A 25,929-nucleotide genomic window follows, 5' to 3' on the forward strand; every position below is an offset into this window, starting at 1 on the left:
ACGCTTTGGCTGCTAGTTGCTCCCAGAGTTGCACGGAGTTCAAATTGTCAGGTTACCAGGAATACCTGGGGGCTGTGTCCTGTCATCGCAAGACAGACTTGCACTTGAGCCAGCACCAACCCTCCTGCAGCGTACCCTGCAGACTTGAGACAACGTGCAGAAGAACAGCTCTGCCAATTCTTTGTATATGGGAGACCAAAGAACATCTTGTAACATGTTACTACATAAGCAGGTTTTGGCATTTTTCCATTTTGCTATCTTGATTGTGAAAAAAGGAACATTACTGTAATTTTTCAGCAAAGAAGAGCACATTTGAGAGTATGCTTTCTGTGTGCATGTGTATACATATATTCAGAGAGAGAGAGAGAGAGAGAGAGAGAGAGAGTATAATATCCAGGAACATGAAGAAAACTGTGTGATGGAAAACAACTGCAGATATGTCCAAATAAAGCCTACCTGTTGTGTGATGTCTTGATGCTCTTTCGCTTTCCAGTGACCACAGCAGCACTGTAAGCCAAAATTTTTGCTCTCCTCTACCACCTTTAAAACTGCAGTTTCTCCCTTCTCAGCCAAGCTTGCATGTATATTTTAAGTGTTTATTCAGTGTCAAGCACTGTTACATAAGCTTTGTGGTATACAGAAGTTCTGCCAACACGGAACTTTTAGTTGCTCATTCAGTGCCCTGATTCCAGGCGAATAGAATAGACTAGACTAGACTAGACTATTTCAGTTGGAAGGGCCCTACAACGATCATCTAGTCCAACTGCCTGACCACCTCAGGGCTGGCCAAAAGTTAAAGCCTGTTATTAAGCGCATTGTCCAAATGCCTCTTAAACACTGACAGGCTTGGGGCATCGACCACCTCTCTAGGAAGCCTGTTCCAGGGTTTGACCACCCTCTCGGTAAAGAAATGCCTCCTAATGTCCAGTCTAAACCTCCCCTGGCGCAGCTTTGAACCATTCCCACACGTCCTGTCACTGGATCCCAGGGAGAAGAGGTCAGCACCTCCCTCTCCACTTCCCCTCCTCAGGAAGCTGTAGAGAGCGATGAGGTCGCCCCTCAGCCTCCTTTTCTCCAAACTAGACAAGCCCAAAGCCCTCAGCCGCTCCTCACAGGACATTCCTTCCAGCCCTTGCACCAGCTTTGTTGCCCTTCTCTGGAAGTACTCAAGGACCTTCACACCCTTCTTAAATTGCGGGGCCCAGAACTGCACACAGTACTCGAGGTGAGGCCGCACCAACGCTGAATACAGCGGGATAATCACCTCTTTTGACCGGCTGGTTACGCTGTGTTTGATGCACCCCAGGATGTGGTTTGCCCTCTTGGCTGCCAGGGCACGCTGCTGACTCACATTGAGCCTGCTGCCGACCGGCACCCCCAGGTCCCTTTCTGCAGGGCTGCTCTCCAGCTACGCCTCTCCCAATCTATACTTGTGCCCAGCATTACTCTAGGTGCAGAATCTGGCATTTGGACTTGTTGAATTGCATCCCATTAATCACTGCCCAGTGCTCCAATCTATCCAGATCCCTCTGCAAGGCCTCTTGTCCCTCAAGAGAGTCAACAGCACCTCCCAGTTTGGTATCATCAGCAAACTTGCTAACAGTGCATTCAACTCCTGCATCCAGATCCTTGATAAATATATTGATCAGAACTAACTGGCCCTAGAATTGATCCCTGAGGAACACCGCTGGTGACCGGTCACCAGCCAGGTGTAGCCCCATTCACCACAACCCTTCGAGCCCTGCCCTTCAGCCAGTTCTAGGCTGAACAGTTCAGGCTATGTTGCTTTTTGTCACCAGAACACGTACATGTGAAGTATCATCAGAAGAGGGGAACATAAGATTGAAGAACAGCAAGGTAGGAAGGAGAAGGAAAAGGAGAAGGCAGGGAAAGACTGGAACAAAAATAACTAGGAAGAAAACATAAGGTCCACCAGCTCTCAGTGCTGGGGTAAGTGAGAGTGGCAGCTACCCAGTCCTTAAAGCAGAATTCAGATTAATTTAGACTGAAGATGAATGTTTAGTCAAAACTGTATCTATCTGGCATACTTCCTTACAAGCAAAGTCTTGTGTAGCACTCCCGAGGAGGTGGCTTAGCATCGCTTGTAATTATCCCAGTGCACAGTTAATTGTGCCCCGTCCAAAGCACTACACACGAAAGCCATTAACCCAAGTCCTCGCTCTCGGGCAGCTCAACATCTGTTCTCCCACTGAGCCACGCGGCTGTTTGGCTGGCAGGCCCTCCCACCGCACACCAGCCTGGGGCCTCAGTCCCGGCCGGCAGCCACTTCGGCCATGAAGAAAAATACCACACAGGGTTATAGTGCTAGAGTCTCTGCTACAGCCCCCTGCACGGTTAGCGGGGTCTCGGGCATCTCCACTATGGGACAGAAACATCACTGTGGGTTTGATTAATTTGTCTAAGGCGAGGGGAGAGAAGGAAAAGCAGTGGGTATCGTCATGCTTAGAAAACATGTTGCACAGAAGTGGCTGCCCCTGCCAGACAGAAGACCCTGACAAGCCCTTGCTGGGTCCAACAGCGAAACCTCCAGAAGCTCTGATCCATGCCCCCCCGCCTCCCGTGCAGCATGCAGGACACCTGCCCAGAAAACCCTTCTGAGCAGCCAGCCACGTCACAGCTCAGCTCACCACCGGTCCCAGAGCTCGGCTGGCAACTGCAAGTGGGAGCGCACACATCCTTCCCAACCAAAATGGCGCAGGGCTGCACACATAGCCTCCCAGGGCCCCCACTGTACAAACCGTATGACCTAACTCTAGAAGCGGTGCCCGGCACACACACAACATACCCGTTCTTGGACACTGTGATTCTGTGATTCTATTCTTTATGCATCCAAGACAGAAAAATCCATCCACCAAGAACGACATTATTGCAGTAGGAGTCCATTAGGGTAAGATGGACACAGGAGAAACGATGCCAGCTCAGAAAAGGTTTTGCACCAAATCCGAACATTTGGCATACACAGGACGCACCACCCTTCTATTGCTTGCACTGGCACAGTTGCACACTGCACACGACAAACAAGTAGCGAGACCTAGGTGCGAAAGACGGGCAGTGAAGAGTGTGGTGTGAAGAGAAGGGTGCAGCGTGTGAGCAGAATCACAGGGGAAACCCAAGAGAAATGGGGAGTCTGCTACTGTGGCAGGAGATGATAAAACTCTAGCAGCAAGCTGTGTGTCTTATGGGTGCTGGTGGTGGCAACACAAATGACACGCACTGCAGAAGGATCAGAAGGCACAACATAGTTTACACTCTCATGCAGATCTAGCATGCTTTTACGTGTGACTGAGGCGGCTGGATTTTCTAAGGTAGGCTGCTAGTTAGTTGCATTTAGCAAAAACAGGGAGAGACTAGGAAGAATAAGCTCCTACCGAAAGCTCGAGGCCCCCTTTTCAAGATGGTGTCACAATGATTGCCTCAAGCAATTTAACAACTGTCGTGGAAGACAATACTCTATGCCTTGAAAGGAAAAAGTAAAACTTTGATGGAATTAAGATAAACCTCCAAATTAGGGCAGATTTACAAGAGCTCAAACTATGTGGTTGCAAGGTTTTCTTCAAGGCAGCCTGTGCATTCCCAATCCGTGCATCTGTTACCTGATACTCTGTATTATTAATGCATGTTTGCTTTTCATTATAGCTATAACCCAATATTGATACTGGCACATAATGTAAGTTTGATGACAGCAACTATTTATCAGTTGTATAAACACTCCAAAAAAATTAAACTGAGTGTGAGAGAAAGCAGATGTATCATAGTCCTCAGAAGAGCAACTTGGATTCCGTGTAAAATACAAATACACTTTAAGTTACCCTACATTTACTACATTAGCAATACAAGAATGGAATTCTCAAGTACAAAGCAAAGAAAAATTTTAGTTTACGTTTGTTTATTGTGATAACATTGTTCTGAACATCAATAAACATTGCACTGAAGTGTGGGTTACTGTACCCAAGATAGTCCAGTCTTAACAAAAATGTCTGTATTGGTATGATCACAGATTTGACAATTTTAAACACGCTACCTTGTTAGTGATTGGGTTGCTTAACAATCAAGTATTCCACATCTTCAACATGAAAATGAAACAAATGATTGAAGAGAGTTTTCCCACCCTCAAAATAAGCCAACATTTTGACTTTCATCTGGAAGTAATTAACACTGTAAAAAAAATCCAAAACAATTCCATTCTATTCAGCAGAATTTAACTTTGGAAACTAAAACTTCTTCAGGCAAAAGTGACACTTTAAAGGCATCTCAAATTCACTATGTATTTTTGATGTTTCATTATGAATTTGCATTACAGTCATTTAAACAACTCTCATGTATGAAACAACAGCATTTTCTAGAAGACTTGTATGAAACATTAACATGAAATCTCGTCTCTATCTTTACCATTAAGCGGATTCAGAGTTTGCTTCAGAAGTTCCGTAACAGAGTTGACACAAGCGTTAAAACTTCTCCAGTTGGAAAAAAAGTTTCAGAAGGAGTATAGTGATGACAGGAAGCTAAGGAAACATGAGCCGAGACCGCACATGCAACTGTGTACTGTTAGGGGCGAGAGCCCAACCTTTTGGAGTACAAACATGCTTGGTACAGTAAAAAAAATAAAATTAAAAAATCCAGAAGTGTGTACCACTTAAATTATTGATCGTTAAATCATTACAGAAATGGGTAATGTCCAAGTCACTAACAAGTTTTGGATTGCAATGTTCCTTATTTATTCCCAGATGGGCGTCGTTGAGTCAGCCTTTGACATGGTTCCAACGCTCAGAGGATCTGCATCTTCAACAACACAGTCTTAACAGGGGTGTGCACGCGCCTACAGACGTACACACTTAGAAGTTCCTCTTTCACAGAAAGAATGATTTAGCTTGCGCTAATTTTAAATAAGTATAGCACAACCGGTTCTCAAATATTAGTTTCAGGCCACTTCTCTCAGCTAAGGTAACAAAGGACAGGCTAATGCACAATTCTTATTTACCCCACTTCATATTAATATTGCAGCACAAACCCACAGTTTGATAGAATGAAATGTCTTTTCTAGAGTCAGTAAAGTGCCCGGCAGTCCAAATTACATCGGTATGCCATGACAGGTACAGTGCCTTCATATTCTGTCCTTAAGCGGGGTTAACAAACAATCTGAAAAGCTTCAAATACAAGCCAGATTTAGAAAAACAAAACAAAACAAAAACCCTGCCCTACTCTCATCAGAAATACTCAAGAACACTTTTTATCAAAAAACAACTATCAAAACTGTAGCTGTTACAGAGCAAAAAAGCAAAATTTTTTAACTAAGCAACTTTTTCGACATCCCTATAACGCAAAATAACAGATTAGCAGAATGAGGGGCTCTCTACAACCACACAACCCCCGTATTCATACCAGCTTAAGTTATATGCATTTGGAGATATACTTGACACTATTTTTCCACACTGCTCGTTTACTCAAGTCCCCACCTTAAAATCCACAGCTTATCTTTATGACAATCTGAAAAGAGGAATGGAACTGAAGTGAAGAGAAAAAATTAACCAAGTAAAAAGAAAAAAAATCAACCAAGAAAGATACAGCCAAACCTTGGTAACCATCTGTCCCATTTGGAAACCCGTCCCAGTTTCATGAAGTGCTTTTAGTTTTAGAAAACCTGTGTAATACCAGGGCCACCAAGAATAAATTAGGCATGGTAAAGAAAATTTTGACATCCACGAAGGGCTCTTTTAGGAGAGGCAGCTTCACTCCCTTTCTGTAAAATAGAATCTTTAGATAGACTATTCCATCTTGTAATTAAAATACTTTATCATGTTGGATTCTTATTTATTTTAAAGTATTTAAGTGACTTCAAAGCTCAAATCCCATTGATATTCAAAGCACTTGGTGATCATGAAGATTTCCGTTTCTAATGAAATCTACAGAATAACAGGTAAGAAAAGGGGGAAAAATACATGGAATGATGTTTGTAAGCTTCTGACAGTAAAAAAAAGAACAAACAAACAAAAAAACCCAAAACCCCAGTAAGAGCAAAATATCCCTTGAGTTGAATCCTGTGAAATCCACTTAAACACTGAGCAGATTGGTGACAGGACCAAGAATTTGCTGAAACAATCACAGGAAGTATTGTTCTCACTGTACAAGAACAAGGATACCTTTCAATTCACTGACACGCATGGCACACCGTGACAGACAGGTATGTTTTCTTTCCCACTCTCATACTCCTGCTTTGAAAGAGAGGTTCCATGTTGATTCTGCTTGTCCCTACTCTTTATTTAATGTTTCATAGACACGGGAATACAGTAGAGTTTTATAAAGAAAAAGTGATTTCATTTATATAGTGATCCAAAAATTATCCCCCCAGGCAGTTCACCAGTTGTCTAGCATTAGCTGGTGTTACATCAGAACTGTGGCTTAAGACTAGTCAGCCTGATACAGAACAATACTCCTGTGGGGGCGGGGTAAAATCCTCTAAACGTTCTCTTGCAGGTAGCGAAGCAAAGAGAGCTCCTTTCCTACATTCAGCCCAAGTAAGCTGAAGCAGAAGGGCCTGCCCAAGCCGTTTCTGAGAAGAGCAGCCCTGGTGCAGGCACTGCAGCAGGTAGCCATACACATGCCTTCTAAAGATCACTCACACTTCCCAGCACACGCCCCTGCTCCCACTGGGAGCTGTGTACAGGGGAGAGCTCGCCCCAGAGCCTGGTGGAAATTCTGGATGTTGCCCCTGGAATGTTCTTTAATGCATGGCCCCAGGAACTTGCTTAAGGAGTGACGGAAAAGACTGTGCGCCCAGAAAGCCCAGGACTGATGTTTAAATGACTGTCGTCCTTAAGCCCTCTGGGCTGGTGGAATCATATATTCTCACCATAGATTTGTCTGAAGGAGGTTAAATGCACTAACTCAACTTAAAAAGCAGAACTACCTTTGCCTTCAAGTATTTTTGGAGAGAGAAATACTAGCTGCTTTTGCAGCTGATAAACACTAGACTTGGAATGCAATTTGTTCACAGGCCCTGATCTGAACCTGAGGAATGACCAGCATGGTGTTTATGAATAACCCAAGAGTTAAAAAAAAAAAAAAAAGGAGGGGAAAAAAAAGAAAATGAAAAAAAAAGGTTTTATTCTGCTCTGCAGCATTTAACCATTCTCATACCTGGAATCTCACTATTTAGCTGCATTTCCTTCCAGCTACTGAAAACCTGCAATACAGAATTCTGGAAAGACCTGCAGTAGACAATTAAAAAATTAAATACGTAATTTTTTTTAGTATTACAATTCCCTGAATATAATCTGTACATACATTTTACTGGCCTATACAGCACACACATATATATGCATCATCTCTGTGTTGAAAAAGGAAAAAAATGCCAGCTCTTCAACTCTTACAGAAATGTTCAAGATGTTTCTTGATGGAAATTTAACATGACATAGTGCAGCCTGAAAACAACAAAAGCCATACAAGTATCTGAAGACAACTTTCATTTTAACAAGCTCATGAAATAGTTTAAGCATTGCATGTAAAAAAAGTAATAAGCAGAGTTAGTTTGAGCATGAATGGTACAAGCACAATCTTGTACGTGTGACAAAAGGCATACTTAAAGAGGAATTTTATGTCTTCAGAGTCTGTCAGGCTAGTAACATCTACACATTTTCTGTATTTTAGCTGAGAAAGAGCACACTGGTCTTAGGTTCTGGCTCCTTTCAAAAATGGCCTAATTGCCCATCTGAACATTAGACCATGTTTTTTATTAATAGGTCTGACATTCTATTTGGCAGTTTCCATACACTTTTTGGCTTCATTTTAGAAAATATACTATTAAGACTAATAATAATTAAAAAAAAAAAAAAAAAAAAAATCTATGTTTACAATAAGGTCTGTATTGATGAAAATGCAAAGTCATAGTTTACCTCAGCATTTAGTTGCCCTGAAGCACTCGGGTACCATGACCATCAATGACAGGCCAATCTCAAGTGCCTTAGAACAGGTACATAAAGACAAGCAATGAAGAAGCAAACGAACAAAAAAACCCAACCAAAGCCCACACAAAAAAATTAGACAGTAGCTTTGCATTTTCTTTGTTTTAAACCAACCCAGTTAAAGTGATTCCTTTAGTAAGACTTATGGTACCAGTATATAAATTAGCATCTTCATTAAGAAAGTTCTTCACATTTAAACTTGAGTAGCTGAATATGAAATTCCATCTCTAGGTGAGGAGTATTTTTCAGGCCAGGTCGTCCATGTTAAGGTCAGGAAGAGGCCCTCTCCAATAGCAAAAGGAGCTGAATTCTGGGCACGGAAATGCAGAACTCTGTTCTTTATTAAGCAATGGGAACACGTGTTCCACAAGCTCACTTAGTCTGTAATACCTACATTAAAAAAGAAGAAAGACCATTATTTAACAGTCTAGTCACTGTTCAACTGTAGCCAAGAAAGAGCTTTAGAAGTCTAGACCAGAACGCTATAGTCAAATAAGGCATTGCTACTGCAGAAGCAATTTTCAATTTTATTTTGTCAGTTTACTTTTCTTTTTGGAAAGTTTCAGTTAAGAATCCAAAGTTGTAAGTCTCTGGCAAATAAGATTTTCACGTGTTGTATGTAATAGGAGATCGAATTATGGTCACAATTGCAATTATTTTGTAATCTCATTCCTAAATGCTTTCTTTAACTGAAATAAAAATGATCTTACGAAGATTTGTTTCCCTTAGTCCGTTCTTGGATCAGTTCACCCTTTGGATTCACAGTAAATATTCTGCAGTCTGGAACTCCCACTTGCATGTAGGCATATACATCCTGCAAAAAGCACGAACAAAAGCACACGCTTCAACGTTTCCTTATTGAACGTGATAAAACAAACAATTCCGTGAAGGAATGAGAAAAGCTGATCCAGAAAGGGTACAGTAAAACTGCCCCTTAAAAAAAGCCCCCTAACCAACAGCCAAAAAACAAAACAAAACAAAAACCCAAAACAAAACATTCCCCCCAACCCCTTAATTCCTGTTCCCAAGCCTGGGACCACAAACATGCACAAAATCTATACCACACAATACCATTCCTTGTGGCAATACTCCTCTTAGAATACCCCCCCTCTCTAGCTCAATTACAATAGCATTGATCTGCAGAGAAAATACAGGAACTGTACGATAGGAAAAAGGATTCAAGATTGAGGAGGATTGAATTAATACCCTTAGGTTATAAAGCTGTCAAAAATGCTGAAAAAGCATATGGAAAGGTGGCACATATTTAATAAAATCCTCAGAATACTAACACATCTTTGTAACCTTTCTCATATAAACAGTTCTAGCAGCTTTTATTTAAGGTATCTGCATGTGGGTTTTCCTGACCAAACCCATAAAAGCACCAGTGTCCCATTTCCTTATTCAAATTTAAATAGACACAAAAAGAAAAGCCTATTTCTTTTGCTTCCCGAGTATTTTGTGCATTTTAACCCTTCAATTAGAAAGGGGCAGACTTACATTTGGCCTGTTTCCAAAAGCAGCATAGAAAGGCTGTTTACTGGGAGCAAACAAGTTCTTGATATCATTCAAACATTCGATTTTGAACTTTTCAGGCTTCTTTTCTATTACTTCCCTAAAATAAAATTTCAACAGTCAAATTCTAAATCATGATTTGATAGAGGCTATCCTCCTTTCCCCATTTTTCTGACCTTTATGTTCTCATTGCTTCCTGTTGCTAGCGTTGGTAGTTATATAGACATTGGTCAGTAGTTTTCCAAGAATGATGCAAGAGACAATAAAACATTTGCTGGTTTACAACATCTGTGGTCAAAAATAGGTGAATAACCTGTGCCTAGGCTAAGTAAATGGGATGAAATTCCCAGTTGTGAATGCAGTTTGTGAACTGCTTTTATTGTAGATGACCATCTGAATCAGAAGACCTAATCAAGTGCACGTAAGCTTGTTACAACTCCCGCCTCTGACAAAAGAGTGCGGAAGGCCTATTAGCGACCTTAATGGAAGTTGCTGTCATTGCTAGCCATGAATCAGTTGTTTTTACTAAAAAACAAGCAAAACCAAAAAGACTTTTCCACTATTAGCTCTTCCCAGCAAGAACAGGTAGACTACGGCTGGTTCAAAAGATCAACTGAGTTGAACCATAGCTAAACTCCATATTGCTTTTTACGTAGTCGTATATGGAGCACTCCCAATATCACAAGATCATTTAGTATGACAGTCTATATTCCCCAGCTTTTTTTCTTTTCCCTCTATCTTGGGTAGTAGCACTGCACTACAATCCTTGCAGCTGTACTTGAAAAGACAAAATTGTACTGATATTAAAAGAACCTAACAGTAATCAGTCATGGACTAGAGGAATGAAGAAGAGGGAAAATGAGCTGCTCTATGACTGATATTTTGTGTTTTGTAGCCACTTCTAACATTCCCCCAGAAACAGAAGTATACTACACATGAAATTCAGACAAAACAAATAGCTTATAAACGATAACCAGGGGGACATCAATTCTCAGTAGCAAATCCAGCACAGAGTGGAACATTTGGTTACAGCTGTAATGGTCAGCATGCCAAATCTTTTTAATCTGCTTCTTCCTCTGAGATGGGGAGGGAATGGATGTATGAAATCCCACATGCTTACCTATGAAAGGCAGAAAACAAACTGCTGGGTGACAACATGAGAGGGCCCCTGGGGAGAATTGTTCCTTTGTCATTCACCCAGTGCAGGTATCCTCTGGTCATATCTGCCATCCCAATGGCACGGGCGGAACAGTACAGAAACTTGTAGCCATTTCTAGAAAAGAATTATCAACTTAGTTCATGTTCCTGCTGAAGAGTTTCTTTGCAAATGTAAGTATACGGTCATAACAATGTCCAGAGGCACCAGTTTAGGTACTGACTCGTTGCAGTGCTCTGCACACACACAAGGAAAAGACTGTTCCACTGTTAAAAAATCTGCAAGGCATGTAATAGTTCAAATACATGACTCAATCAAAACTGAGAAACAGGAAGTGCAAAAAGAACAGGGATGGTAATACTCAGATTACACAATTAGACGGACTAGATTGTGTTTAAGGAAGTGCCACATTGGTTTTATCCAGCTTCTTTCAGCCCAGCTGTAGGATGATAGCAATTTTTTAAATTATCCGCATCACATAATATTGGATGCCAGATCTCCTCTCTTGGTGGTTGGATTTTTTCAGGTTGTTGACAGAATTTGCAGCGCAGAGTGAAGGACTGGTAACAAGAAGCATTCATCAAGCCCCTGAATTTTTCCTGCAGACTTTGTATGTTCATCTGTTGCGCAATTTGTACGCAGTTACTGCATGCACGAAAGGCTTGAGTGTTTATGTGTATTTTCAAAGACCTGATTGAATCTGGCAAGTAACTCCAAAACTACTCTTCCATTATGCACTGAATAACCTAAACTCTATTTTGTATCTCCCATGGACTGCAAGGGGCCACATACGAAATTTAGCTCTATGTAACAGAGCAAAGGTCATCAAAAGATTCCAAGACTCCAAATATTTTTGGGGAAGAAAGACTACTAAACTTAAAAACACAGATAGAAGTTGATTATTTTAAGTGGATCACGAAGTATTTAACAGTTGATCATCCTGTGATCCTCAGTAGCAAGTATTATTTCTGGCATCGCTATATTTTTTTAAAAATAGTTTGCTAAACAAAGGACCAAATCTGAAAGGGGAGGAAAAATGTAGGTTTATTCTGCCCTAAGTCACTGGACATAAATATTGTAAGGCTGTACACCTCTTAGATGAACAGTACATTTGTAAGGGTGTGGTTCACAACACTTTCGAACTAAGCAAACACCTCACCACTGCTGCAAGGGGGAAGTCATCTTTCCTCTCCTTCCTCCCCTCCTGCAGTCACACGGGCTGCCTCTGCAGGTTCTTCCAGATCACAAGGTGAGCACGTTCAGGTGACTAACCCAGAGAGGGGAAGGGGAAATTGCCGTTTTGCCAGATTACTTTTCTACTGTTTTACTGAACTGCATCGCCTTATACCAGAAGCGCAACAAAGTGACAGAAAACTTGAGCCAGGCCACCAACCTTCCCTTTGTGGCAGTGTCACGTTGTTAATTAGGCTTGTTTCAGAACATGAAATCTATCCTAAGGAGCATTCACTTGAGTTTGGTAGCAAACACATTAAAACACAAAGTATTTATGCATTGGAAGGACACGATTTAGGTTTGAACTTACAAACATGGTACAGTGTAACAGGCTTTGTGATCAACCTGACTTGGTGGGAACAGACATATGCATGACTGTGAGAAGTTATTGCTATTATGGTTCTCTTTTGTAGTCACAACAATATCACACACAGTTTTTAAGAACTAAAATGCAAGATCAAACATTTGAGAAGGGAACTAGTAAAAGTGGTGGCTTCCATTCCCGTAAAAGCATACATCCGGGGTGGGGGGGGAAACCAACTTAGTTTTGTTTGTGAATGACAGAAGTACCTCACTTCCCAACATTTAGACCAACAAATTGTAATAGACTGCATACTTATTAACAACAATCCAATTACCTGCCCATTAATTCCCAAATTCCAGAAAACCCTAATTGCTTCATAGATTACATACTCACTCGTTTATGGAATGATAGAGTTTTGCAATGCCCTGATGAGTCCAGTCCTTGCCAAGCTGAGGGAGGATCTGTCCTAAAGCATCAGACCTAAAAGCAAAATCAGAGATAGCTGATACTAAAGTGTATGAGTTTTGTTAAAGACAACCACTAACGAATATACAATTTATAATGAGCATTTACAGAAATATCTCTGCAGAAGGTCCTAACTATTTCAAAAGAGAATTAGTAACTACTCCAGAGAGAGCAATTAGTGGGGCCATACAGCACAAGTCAGTTTCCAAGTTAACCTATGGATGCTAAACCTGGAGAAGTCTAACTGAACGGGCAATAGTCATATGGTAAACATTATCACCCTTGCATTATTCTTTTAAAAGGCATTTTCTAGTGTGCTGTAAATGCAAGTACAAATTGAAATCAAAGCAACAAGTGTTTTTCGTGACTGTTAATGAACATCCTTTAATAGTCATCTTAAATCAAGTTTCTTTATCTTATTTTGAAAAGCAGGATAGGATCAATAAAGCAAGATAAAAATATCAAAGAAAAGAAAAAAACCAGTGATACTTACTTGGTTATTGTTCCATCAATGTCCGATATGATGATTTTATCATTCCAGTTCCAGAGATATATTGTTCCCGCACAACGGCAAGTCCCTTGATACTGAGTTGTAATACTAAACACAACATCATTAGGGCCATCTCTGAGCTTCAACTTGGCCTTTAGAATAAATCAAAATAATTGAAAATAGAAGTTGTCCCCACTATAAAATTTTTAGAATCATAAATGAGCTACAGAAAATGGCTTGTATATTCTTCCTCATCTATTTTGATTAACTCATCAAAAAGTGAACCACGGTTGAACACTGGCACAGTTTTGCTGGTAAAGTCTGTTTTGTAGTCTGGGTACCTGTTATTTGTCCATAGCTCGTATATCTGCTTACAGCAGCACTGACTGCAGTAGTAATAAAAGATATTTGACTCTCTGCTACGTTTAATTCTTGCTATTACAGTAGACTTACAGTACTTCAAATGGAACTCCCAGTTTGCTCTAGTATGCAATAGTATTTTCTACTTAGTGGATGCTTTCCTCAAAATTCTTCCCTGATGAAGATCATGTATTTAGACAGTAGCAAAGCTAACTTGTAAGTTAGACTGCAATGAATAATGTATATTTAAATTGATATGCAGTTTATTAGACTGTTAAGATCCCAGGATATCCAAACTGCACAATGTCACTTTTTTGGCAACATCTTAATATAGAAGTTTAATTACAGAACTTTGTAAGAAATTATTTTTTAATCTAAACACAGATTCTTAAAAAAACACAACAGGAAAAAAAAATTCCCTGCAGTTGCCCACACTAGCACTGGAAAATACTTGAAATTCCTTTTTAAATTTTAAATTTCCCCATTCCTTTTTTCTACTGCTAGAAAAGTAACCCAAAGATCATTTTTTACTTTGTTAAACGTACTTATATGTTGTTTCTAAAAAGCAGAAAAAGCCCAACTTTTAGAACCAGAGTGGAATTATGAAGCATCCTGTGTACAAGAAAGTCATGCCACTTACTATTTGGTCCGAAGACAGTCTAAGTGATTTCTTGTAAGATGTCATGTTCCCATGGGTTGGATGCTCTGCTGGGGCAGAATCTATTTTCAGGGATTCCTTCAACTCCTGTGATGCTTCATCACTAGAAGAATCATCTTCTGGAGGTCTAACATGACATCAACCAGAACAAATGTAAGCTACGGAAAATCCTTCTTTAACTGCGTAAGATTCTTATGCAAGAGTGATTTCTGCTTATATTGAGGATTTGCTACTAGCCTGATAGCACAGATTAATGAAGTCCATGGTCTAGTGAATGCCCAGATAAAGCTAGCATATGCCAATAAGCAAATAAGACTTGTAATGCATGCTAGTATTGGTGGAGCTCTAAATATTACTATTACTAGCTGGCTCCACGCATGATGAGTTTAGTAGAGACACAGTGTCAAGTGATCACTAATACTGTGTTGATGAATTAGGTAAACTGCAGATGAAAAAGGGATACTGAATGAGTAACAGTGTTTTGTTTTTAAAAAAGCTGCCACAGCTACTACATAATTTAAACTGTGGGTGATAAGTTAGCGGAGTAGCTCACCTTTTAAGGTTATTCACAGACATTTCTCTGCTGATTAGAGACTTCAAGATTAAAAGAAGCATTTAATTTCTCTGAAGTATTTAATCAAGATATTATTTAGTTTCTTAAATCTTTAAGAAACTAACAACACTTACAAGTATTTTGTAAAAACATGGGAGAATATGAATATGCATAATAAATTATCTAGACTGGGACAGTTTTGTGCTAGATACTGCTAGTTTTCAACCACAATCTTGGGCAACTTGTGCACTGTAATTAATGCTATTTTATTGTTTCAATTATTTAGTGTTACAAAAAAATTGCACATGGCTTAAATTATTCATACAATATTAGGCTTTTACAAAAAAAAAAAGAATGACAAACAATATCTCAGAAACAATACCACTATATTTACAGAGTAATGGCCCATTGATAAAGGTTACCATATATGTCTCTGTTGTTCTGTCAGTTATGTTACTATTTAAGAAGTAAACACAATAGGATTTAGGAAATAATTGTAGTGTATTTGTAGTTCCTACAATGTTTGCTGCCACATTATTTTGCTGAATTGTTTGCCAAACACATATGGTTTCTCTTCAGTAGCTTAGAGGAAAATGTTTCTTCCCACAGTAAATTGCTACTGAATTCTTCATTAAAAAAAAAAAAAGGAAAAAGGAAAAAGAAAGAAGACACTATTCAGTCCACAGAATAGTCTTCAGACAGGAACACACCTACTATTAACTTGCTCTTTTATAGTTGCTGGCAGTTCATTTGCTATTTGCGTCTCAGTTTTCCCCTCTTTTGCCTCCGGTATCTAAAGCAACATGATAATAAAAAAACATATTGACATTTTAAGCATTTTAAATTGATCCAAGTGAATTCATAGTTCACACTTAAGCAAATAGCTATCAATATAGTACATAAACTATATTAAGTCTCAGAATCGTTCATTCTGTAAATTATTTAAACAGAAGGATGCTTATGAATAAATGATCCATTAAAGCTTTTTATTATTTCAGGAAACAAAACTCTGCATGCCAGAAGTTGAGAACTACTAGTCAGTCTAACATGATGAATTTAGCATTAAAGGAGCTGTCAACCTCTAAGCTTATAAAATTCACTTTTTTGGGGGGAAAGTAAATTTAAGGCACATACTCAAGATTTAGAAAGCTTAATTTAGTCTAAAATGGGGTGTCTCAGCATAACATCTATTATGCAGCACAGCACCTACTTATTTATTTGTGTATACATTCCTAAAACATACTGCAGTAACTAAAGAGTAGCTCTGACAACTGCTTATGGCTTAGAAGAAAGAATTTTAAGAATATTGTGCAAGAGATGAATAAAATAAATTTTGTTGTAGCAACTAGTAACAGTGAATAAAGATGTGATAATTTAAGACTAAATATACAGAAGCAGCTACAGCTACTGCAACACTGAGTAACTCTCAGCTGGCAATCAGTGACACAGAGCTACATGAGCAGTGTTCTGAGGCACTTCTGACAAATTACAGTTTTTTGATTTTTTTAACAGCTCAGGAAAGGGGGTGTGTGTGTGGTGTCAAAATAGGTCTCAGTTACCTGTTTAGTCATGCTTTCTCTCTTGCGCCAGAACCACCACCTTCCAGACTTCTTTGGCATCTTTTCTTTGACCCAAGACTCAACAGTAGCCTGAAAAATTAGGCATGTTTTTAATTTGTACAGAAAAACAAAATAAAGAGATAATAATGTGTTACTACATACAAAAATCTTTAAAAAAGTATACATGTATCTATTTACCTTGGGCAAACTCTTCTGAAACACCTGCAAACTCAGAATCATTGGAGCAGCCAACGCCCAGTTGTAATACCTGTTTTAAAACATGTTATTGATAAGATATTACAAAACCTGACTAGAGGTCAATAAATATCAGTGTGCAAACTGCCCTTTTGTTGATGAAAATATGTATTTGCTGCCAACAACTAATATTAAAGTTTTCTGCAAGCAGAGTTATTTTAATATATACAATTCAACATCAGTGGTAATTGCTGAAAAAAATCTCCCTTCAATTAAAGCTAAATTTAATGCAAATCTTCAGTTCAAAAATCATTCTCCGAGACTGTGAAACAGATCCATCAAAAACACAAACTGCAATGGAAGCTGAGAAATGCACTCACTTTAAAGGGTAGATTTTAAATGAAATCTTCTATGACTTAACTGCATGATATAGAGAGTTTACCTGTTATAAATCCTTATTACCAAATTAGGATTGTCTATGAGTCCAGGGTTTTCAGCAAATTCATGATAAGTAATAATATGTTCCATGAATTTTTCTGCAAGAGAAGCAGATTTTAATTAAAAACAATAATATAAAATCCCAAGATGTCCGATTAGTTTGTATCTAGGAAAACACTTTCTGTCATTTCAGAGTCTTTGCTGATCTTGCAGCATCACTCAAGATATGCTAATATGGCCTACCTGTCAAGCCTTGTGACTGCCCCCTCAGTAACAGGGAAAGCCTCATACCACTTCAACAGTCACAGTAATGAGAACTAAGGAATTAGAAGAGGAAAGATAAGGAGGAGGTAGGAACTAATTCAGTTTGCAGGCTGGAAAAGAAGAGAGCCATGCTTGTCCAAGCAAGTTTTCTTTAAAAATTATTACGGCAGGTAAGGGGCCTACATACTACACTAAAAGGGGAGGGGGAAGGATGTTGTCAGCTTTTCAGGTTTGTTTAATCACTGACTACTAACAGCATTTTCATGACTAGTGACTATACAAGTTTGCAGAAATTCATGTAGTGTAAGACCCCTGCAAGGAAGACATAATTTTTTCAAATCAAATGCAGTATTACTACCATGTTACCAAGACAGCTGTTCTGAGCCTTTATTAATAAGCATTTAAATTTCACTTGATGCATTAGAGACTGGATGACCATTAAAAAAGTAACACTAAAATCGTTGCAGTATATGTTCATGACGATGATGTGCTCCTTAGAAGCTCCATCAAAAATGCATACAACTTCAGTATTAAAATTAACCAGAGCATTAAGAGAGAAGAATCAGTTGGTAAAGCCTAAAGGTTAACAAACATTTAGGATAGGAAAAGTAGAGCAGGAGAAAAGATAGTCCAACACAATAGTCAAAGTTTTTTTATTCACTTAAAAAAATAAAGAAGAAAAATTACCAGGCAATTGGAAATAATATAAATTGTGAAGATTTATATAGGACTAAGCAAGTAACTGCAGCCAGAAACAAGAGTGGTTGGTCAGATATGCAATATGTAGTGTAAAAAAGGAGACAGAAAGCTTTTCAAGACATCGAGTGCTCTTGATTAATTTGAGGTTAAATTCTGCTATCTCTGCTTGGCAAATGCTTGAGAATTTTAGAAAACGAAAGATTATCCATCCCCTTTTCTCAACATGAGCATAATAATAAGCCAAAGCTTTGCAAGGTGGAAATCAGAGCATTCAAGCCATTTCATTTGTTTAGCTGCCTGAGCTTTATTACTGTTTATGTTTTAGTCTTTCACATACCTTTAGAAATCTCTCCATTTTCATTGAGACCTCCACAAAGTGAAAGTGTAACATCAGGCAAGTCCATAGCAGAATCAGACATGCACTCTGTACCACTATCAGCAGCAGCACTTCCTACTGATTGGGGTGACTGGGAACCGGAAAGGGTATCTGACTCTGTCCACTGCCTGAAGCCTGGATCAGAATCACTATAGAAAAGAAGCCCACATTTTCCATAGGTATTTCACTTGCAAAAAAATGTATAGATTTTAGGTTACAGAACACACTATATGATTATTCAAAAGAAAAAAAAACCCTACATCATTTTACAACATAATTTCAAAACCAACCAAAAAAACCAGACAAACACACACACACACCCCCTTCATAATACTGGCAGATTGACAGTTTCCAGTTCTAACATTCACCTAAATTGCGAAATAATTACATTTCTCTTGCCTGCAACAAAATTGGATTTAAATGAGGAAAAGATCCTCTACATTCTACTTTTGCAGAACACTATGTTCCTCAATCTTTACCAGAAAGCTGTAGAATAAGAATAAAAGGAAAAAGGACATTGCTTGATGTTTTTAGAACACTGTGTTCGGAAAAAGTACAATAGAAAAGAAAGGTGGCCTTTTAAATAAAAAAAAAAAAAAAAAAAAATCACACTGTCATCTAAGGTTAGTTATTAGTTTGATCCCAAGTAATGTAATCAGTAAGTACTGAAAAGTTTACAATGTTAGTTTTAACATAAACCAATACACTTCTTCCTTATTAACCTGTATTTTTACAAAGGTCTTCCTAGACAGTTATTCTTTTGGAAAGTATTTTAGGGGTATAAAATGCTTTGATTTCATAAAAAACCAAAACAAGAGTGAATTTTGAGACTGAGCTGCCTTGCATGAAGATCTTGTGGGATTTTTTTTGTTGGTCTTTTTTTGATAGTAAAAAAAAAAGTTGGGAGGGACGTACAGGGCATGCAAAAAATAAACTGAGGTGTGCTTATCTAGAGCTAGCAATATGGCAAATAGAATACCGGTGCAAAAGGATTGTGTAGTTTAAACTTACCCCCCCCCCCATATTTGCAGAACATACAGGTTCCACAAAGATGAAAACTCTCAGTAACGACCTCCCACATGATCTTTCAATGTGTTTCTTGTCAAATCAGAAACAGATTTTCACAGTGAGATCAGTACTGATTACTCCACAAAAGCCTAGAAACCTGAAGTCCAATTCTTTTTATCAGAACTGGCGCATAAACACCTAAATCATACAGTAATAGCTCACATATTGCAGTTGCAATATAACCCTAGATCCACAGAACCTTAATTCAAAATTACCTTTTGGGAAAGTAGAGTGCTGCAACTTCAGGTTCCAAAGCCTTTAGGTCCTCCAAGTAAATATCATCAGGCCCCTGATGATGACTTCGCTTGTGCACCCCTGTTAATTTTAACAATTAAGATTATTAAGATGAAGCTATCCAGACACATTAAACGCAAATGTAATTGTGGAAGATTCAGACTTACTTGTAGCATTTATAAATCCGAGAGTTTAATTATAGTTTTAGTCAGATAAGACTTTAAATAGCAAAAACTGAAAAGGCACATTTATACTTTTTCCACTATGGCCTCACATTTGGTAGATCACACTGAAGGAAAGAATCAACAGCTTTATTATATACCTTTCTTTTTTGAGGGAGAGTCAATTTTTGCTATTGGCTTTGTTTCTGGTAAAGGGTCCACCAACAGTCTGGAATGATGATCAGCATCTAATGGCAACGGATCTTGCGGTTCTATGATTGCAGAAGCAAGAGAATCTTTAACATCCATCTGCTTAAACAGAGGATGAGTTCTTGGCTCAGGTTTCAGTACTGTACAGACAGAATCTTTCACATCATCATCATCTTCAACTTCATCAGAGCTGAGGATGACCCTAAAATGAGTCTTCTCTGATGGAGTAATGGTAGCTGTTCTGGGATGTTCCAGTTTCTCTTTTTTGCTTATCTGAAACACAAAACTCTAGTCAATCGTTTCACTTCACATGTTTGTTTTATTCTGGTCTAAACATTAAACTTGTACTCATGGTACAAGTCCTGGTCACAAGTAAACCGGGTAAGAATTTAAACGTGTATTTTAGCAACATAAAACATGTCCCACCTTATTAGCAAAGTTCCCTGCAACAGAAGCTTCATACTAGCTTATTTACAAATTCAGTAAAGAAACTGGCATAGAGGAAGTGCTGACTTGTCCAAACCATGGCAAGAAAAAAGCATAAATGTAGACATACCAGGGCTTCTGTCACCAGCTGTCATGTTAGATACCAAATTTACTCTATCAAGGCTACAATTCCTCTGGAATGAACTAGAACTTAGCCTAAAATAAGGGAAATTAATTTCTGAAGTTGCTTTCTTCAGTTTCTAACTACAAATTCAAAAATTTCAGATTTTTACTGCTATGTTTTCTGGAATTACTTTGCTGACCAGCTTTTGAACACAACAAATTCGACTATCTGCCAGCCACAAGGGGGTGCTACTTTCCTATTTCAGCTGAATTATTCTGAAGAACAGGAGCAGATTTCCAGTCCTCTCTTAGGACACAATTTTAGATATGCCAAAACTCAGTTCACAAAGTTATAGACAATAAATAAATTTACCTTGGTTGATTCTGGGAATCCTCCCCATGTCCATTCCATGTGAGATTCAGATCTGAGCAAGCTCTCAGCAGGTTTAACTTCTAGTTCTGAATCACTTTTAGGGCAGACTGGCTCAGAGAAAGGGCTAGCAAATCAACAAGAACCAAAAAAAAAAAAAAAAAAAGAAAAAAGAAAGCTACAGTGTTTAAAATGCATTTGTTGTGCAGCTACCGTTGGTAGAGTTTTCTACAGCTTAACAGAGCTTCAATTATTCAGCAACATGGCAAGAAGCCCAGCAGGGTTTTCAGACAGTGAGAAATTAGGTTAAAACCAAAATCACGTTAAAGGACTTACATAGCGATCACCCTAAACAGATTCCTCCACTATATCTACAGCGCAGGTATAGCTCTCCCCTCAGCCCATGTTCCATTTTTCAAACAAAACAGAACAAAACAAAAAAAGTTCATCTAAAAGACAGAAATTAGCTTTAAGTTCCTTTCCTCTGTAAAAATATAGCTTTTAAGCTTGCTATGCCAAGACTTGAGTAATAAAAGTCCTGCAAACCTAACTCACAAATGCACAAAACACCACCAATTCCTGATGTGGGGAAAACAACATTAACAAGATAACTTAGGAGAGGGAAGGGAGATTACTTGAAAACTTCCTTCAGATGTGTTTGGACTCATGACATTTTAAAGTTGCATCCTATTTTTCCTACAGTGGTTATTATCCATAAATCAGAAACAGACCTCTGAAATTTACTTTAGCCAAGACTACTTTTAAGCCAAAAGAACGCACTCTACAAAATGCTAGAAAGGTGTGATTTCAAAATCATTTTGCTCTTACGATCTTAGGGAGGAAAGGAAACACAAGAGGTTGTTTTGAAGTAGCATTTAGTGTTGGGACAGGTCCAAGTCTATCCTTTCTTGAACAGGGCAATTATATTGCATATTATAGAAATGCTGCTCTTTTTACACTTTGACATTCATAGAGTATTTTGGTTTGTTTTTTTTTTTAATATATATATAAACCTCAATATTTGAATCTGAATTGTAGGGACCAGAACTGGACACAGCACTCCAGGTGTAGCCTGACCAGCGCTGAGTAGAGTGGGACAATTACATCTCTGTCCCTGCTAGTAACGCCCTACAGATGCAGCCCAGGATCCGATTTGCCTTCGTTGCTGCAGCAGCACACTGCTGACTCACATTCAGCTTGCTGTCCACCAGGACCCCCAGGTCCCTTTCAGCACGGCTGCTGCCCAGCCACACAGATCTGAGCCTGTACTGGGCTCTTTGGTTATGCCATCCCAGGTGCAGAACTTCACACTTGTCTTTGCACATGTTGCACCAGGAGGGGTTTCATCTTGATATAAGAAAGAAATTTTTTTACAGTGAGAGTAATCATTCACTGGAACAACTTTCCCAGGGACGTGGTCCCCATCACAAGAGGTTTTCAATTTGTGACTGGACAAGGTGCTAGATTAATCTCATCTAGTCTCCCTTTTCCATGAAAGGTTGGACCAGATGATATTTTGAGGTCCCTTCATCCAGGGATACAAAAAGAAAACCATTTAGAGATTTCCCCCCTCAGTTCTCCTTTAACAATTTCCTACAGAAATCACATTTTCTGTACTGTTAGAAGGGTTTATTTAAAGTAACATACTGACGAAAATACATGTACGTATTTGTTTTCAGGAGGAATACGAACTCACTTTCCCTACGTGCCAAATAATTTGTTTCTAAGCCTAATTCTTAATATTCAGCAGTACTTGCAAAAGACTGAATACTTCAGGGCTTTGAGAACCTAAGCCTGTTCCACTTCCCCCAAAGTATAAGTCTTCCATTATCATTCTCAGGGAGAAGTCCTTAGTCAAAAGGCTCACGCTTGTAACAGTGATCTAGTCATGCTAACATTGCTTGTTAAAACAGGAAAAACATTGATGGTATCAGGTATCAAATAGTTAATAGTTATGCTTTTTGGTTTTATTCTAGTGAGCAGGACAAACAGAAGTGTCCTTATTGAAAAGACTTAGGCTATTATCTTCCCTTAGCTTCCTGCAAGAGGTTCTGAAGAGCAAGATGTCCAACCTCAACTAAGACAGCTTTTCCAGGTCTCCAAAAGGGAGGTTATTTAAACCTCCCATTTCTCTTTCACTGTACAATGGCTACATTATAGAATCTTTCTTTGGTGGCTTAGGAGAAATAAATTCATGCAAAACTTCTCTTCTCCTAGATGGCTCATGCAAGGGAGAATCCCCCGCCCAGCTCTGCTCGCCCACGCCCCCCCCCCCCCCCCCAAGAGGGAAAGGAAAATTGCCATTTTCTGTTACACTGCAGTCTGTACTGGATAGCTTCTTGTTAAAAAAAAACCCAAACCATAACTATAAAGAGCCTAGGTATCTCACATGATGCACAAACAAGTTGTTAGAGCAGACTATCCCCTACATATGTAATCAAGAAGAGAGGCATGAATCATATCTCCCAGATATAGCCTAGTCTATGTTAGCTAGAGTTTTATAAACTGAAAAGGAGTATCAGCCTCTACGCTACAATTATCTAGGTGATATAATCCATACAACACCATGCCAATCCTCAGGGTCAAACACTGTGACTGCTTTTCAGTCACAAACCACAAACCTTTGGGGAATATTTGAAAACTACATCTCATCAAGTACAATTGAGGATGTGGTTGTCAGCCCAAAACATAAAAAGGAACGATAATGGGATTTCCTGTCCAACTGCTTCTATTCATTAACAAGCTATGCACGGGGGGAATTAGCAGGAACCAAGCACGGTGTGGTACATTCAGACTCTACTGAGGCCACAGCCCTGGCAACACCCAAAGCAGAGAGATTATATGCACTTCAAAAAGTATTTTCTGAAGCGCTCTCTTCTATTCTGCACTACCATCTATTGATACAGAAGAACAGGCACCTGTGCACTGAGCAGCTAACATGCAACAATGGATATCACACAAGGCTGACCAGTAATCCTCACTGACATTGAATGTATCTGCTATGAGGTAGAGTCCCCAGTCAAACTGAAAAGCAGTGAAACTAGACACTCACCAAAGAGTTAAGATGAATCAAGATACTGCTCAGCATGCTATGTGCTATATATATATATGTATATATATATGCCCTTCCCTATGCCCAATATTCAGGAAAAGTATGAAATTTACCTCAAGTACTACCACATATGGACAGAATGCTTTCTAATGCAAATAGAGATTGGTGTTAGAGTGGTGAAATCCAAAGGGCGAGCCTTGAAAAAAATGTAGAAACTGAATGCAAGAGGAATATAATAGCATGAACATCAGAAACTGAAGAGCTTGAGTGTATAAACAGAAGTGCCCTAGTCACTGTAACTGAAAACTGACTGGCAAGCTGTATTATGTCATTTGCAAGAATCCACAATCAACTGATATTGTTTCTGGTATCTCTGGGTTAGTATTCCAGTAACTAGCAAATCCTGTTCTGAAGTAGAATATGATTCAAGTTGAGGACCTAGCTTTACCTCGAGTAATTTGCATTATTTCACCTGGCAAATTCTAACTTACATACTCAACACTTCTGCTTTATGGCATATTAAGTGTTGCTTATGCTAGGGTTAATCATAGGGAACATTTGTTTTCCATACCCTTCTCAACCTAAGGAAATCTTATTAACTGCATTTTCTTTCTTTAACAGTGAATTTTAATATGAAAAGCTTTTTTCACTTGAGGGGAGAAAAAAAAAAAAGAAAAAAGACACAAATTTTGTTTAATACATACAGTAGAGAGGAAAGTTCCCAAAGTTCCAAGTAAGTATCAAATGCTGCATTTGATATCACAAGTTAGGCATGTTTGATAGTTTTACAGATCAGGGGAAAAAAATTAATTAAAAGGCATATTAATTTTTTAATAATTATTCATCATTATACATATGATGACATTACAAAGTGACTTACTTCTCCAGAGGGGACCAGTCTCCATCAGATAAGGGGTAATGATCCTTTGAGTGATAAATCAAAGATTCTTTTTGTTCTTCACCCTTTGGTGATGAATTTGAGGATCCTCTGTGGAGATATATGGGACATTAAGTCAGCTATAAGAAATCTGCATTACTAATTCAGTTAGAAAAGTTACTTGTACATTATTAAAAATCCAAGATCAAAAGAAAGAAGTGTGTAGCTTAAAGAATTCACTGTTTGCAACACACCTTTATATAACTTAAAATGTATATAAAAACTATTATTAATACTGGAAAATATTGCAAGTTTAAAAATCTACTACTTTTGACACATAGTAAATTAACATTGAAGAAGTCACAACAGCATAAGTGGTATCACTCTATACAACCAGCTAATATTATCAAAATCCAAAGATGAATAGAGATTTACACATAACCCTTAATACGTAAACCTTAGAAACACTGAAAAAGCTAAATAGAAAAGGTAGTTTTGACAATGCGCTTTACAGCTGCACATTTCACAAATTAAAACCAGTAAGAAAACAGGGGTAGGTACTAGCCTCACAATTTACCCAAGAGTTTACAAGTTACCATAAACTACGACAAGTAGCTAGGACTGTACTGTTCTGAACAGTGGGGTTTGTTTTGACTGGGAAGTCTACTCAATAACAAAAAAAACCCAAACAACCAACAGTAAGACCCTTGTATTGTATTTTACACAGAAGTCCCTTTTAAATATTTCCATCATAAGTACTTCAGATCTTTTTACAGCTTTCTGAATTTAACTGAATAAATAGCTATTCTCAGGATACAACTAACTTGTTTTGAGGTTAGATCAAGGGCATCATGGCTACACAGTGGCTAGAATACAAAGGAAGATAAACCTGGAATTTGAGTGTAAAATGCAATACAAATTACTTTAAGCCATTATTATGAAAGAAAAACGAAAAAGTATTTTTCTTCCATTAGCAGCATGGCTGCACTGGACTTCTTTTGAAATGCTAACACTAATTTATCTTACGGATGGATAAAAGAAAAAACTTTAACATTATGTATTAAAATACATAAATATTTAGTATTTACACACTTACTCAATACAGCCCATTAGACCCTAAGCAGTTACAGTGATCTACCTAATTTGCACAAGTCTTTAATTTGGAAG

The 25,929-nt window shown here is 38.5% G+C and overlaps 1 protein-coding gene across 4 annotated transcripts in view; it reads right to left on the reverse strand.

The window, feature by feature from the left end:
• Positions 1-3,890: 3,890 nt before the first annotated feature.
• LPIN2 (lipin 2) overlaps positions 3,891-25,929 on the reverse strand; it is a 47,673-nt gene continuing 25,634 nt past the window's right edge. For all 4 annotated transcript variants that reach the window (XM_076329891.1, XM_076329889.1, XM_076329888.1 and 1 more), the window contains exons 5-20: positions 24,766-24,873; positions 20,837-20,960; positions 19,866-20,187; positions 19,525-19,624; positions 18,203-18,390; positions 16,907-17,000; positions 16,468-16,537; positions 16,270-16,359; positions 15,421-15,503; positions 14,140-14,284; positions 13,143-13,291; positions 12,578-12,664; positions 10,612-10,764; positions 9,477-9,591; positions 8,690-8,793; positions 3,891-8,369 (exon numbers count right to left, since the gene is read on the reverse strand). In XM_076329891.1, coding sequence (XP_076186006.1) covers positions 8,225-8,369; positions 8,690-8,793; positions 9,477-9,591; positions 10,612-10,764; positions 12,578-12,664; positions 13,143-13,291; positions 14,140-14,284; positions 15,421-15,503; positions 16,270-16,359; positions 16,468-16,537; positions 16,907-17,000; positions 18,203-18,390; positions 19,525-19,624; positions 19,866-20,187; positions 20,837-20,960; positions 24,766-24,873 — 2,077 coding nt within the window. In that variant the 3' untranslated portion in view covers positions 3,891-8,224. The remainder of the gene's footprint in view (positions 8,370-8,689; positions 8,794-9,476; positions 9,592-10,611; positions 10,765-12,577; positions 12,665-13,142; positions 13,292-14,139; positions 14,285-15,420; positions 15,504-16,269; positions 16,360-16,467; positions 16,538-16,906; positions 17,001-18,202; positions 18,391-19,524; positions 19,625-19,865; positions 20,188-20,836; positions 20,961-24,765; positions 24,874-25,929) is intronic.

Source organism: Aptenodytes patagonicus, chromosome 2, assembly GCF_965638725.1.
Source record: "Aptenodytes patagonicus chromosome 2, bAptPat1.pri.cur, whole genome shotgun sequence".
Taxonomy (NCBI): Eukaryota; Metazoa; Chordata; class Aves; order Sphenisciformes; family Spheniscidae; genus Aptenodytes; species Aptenodytes patagonicus.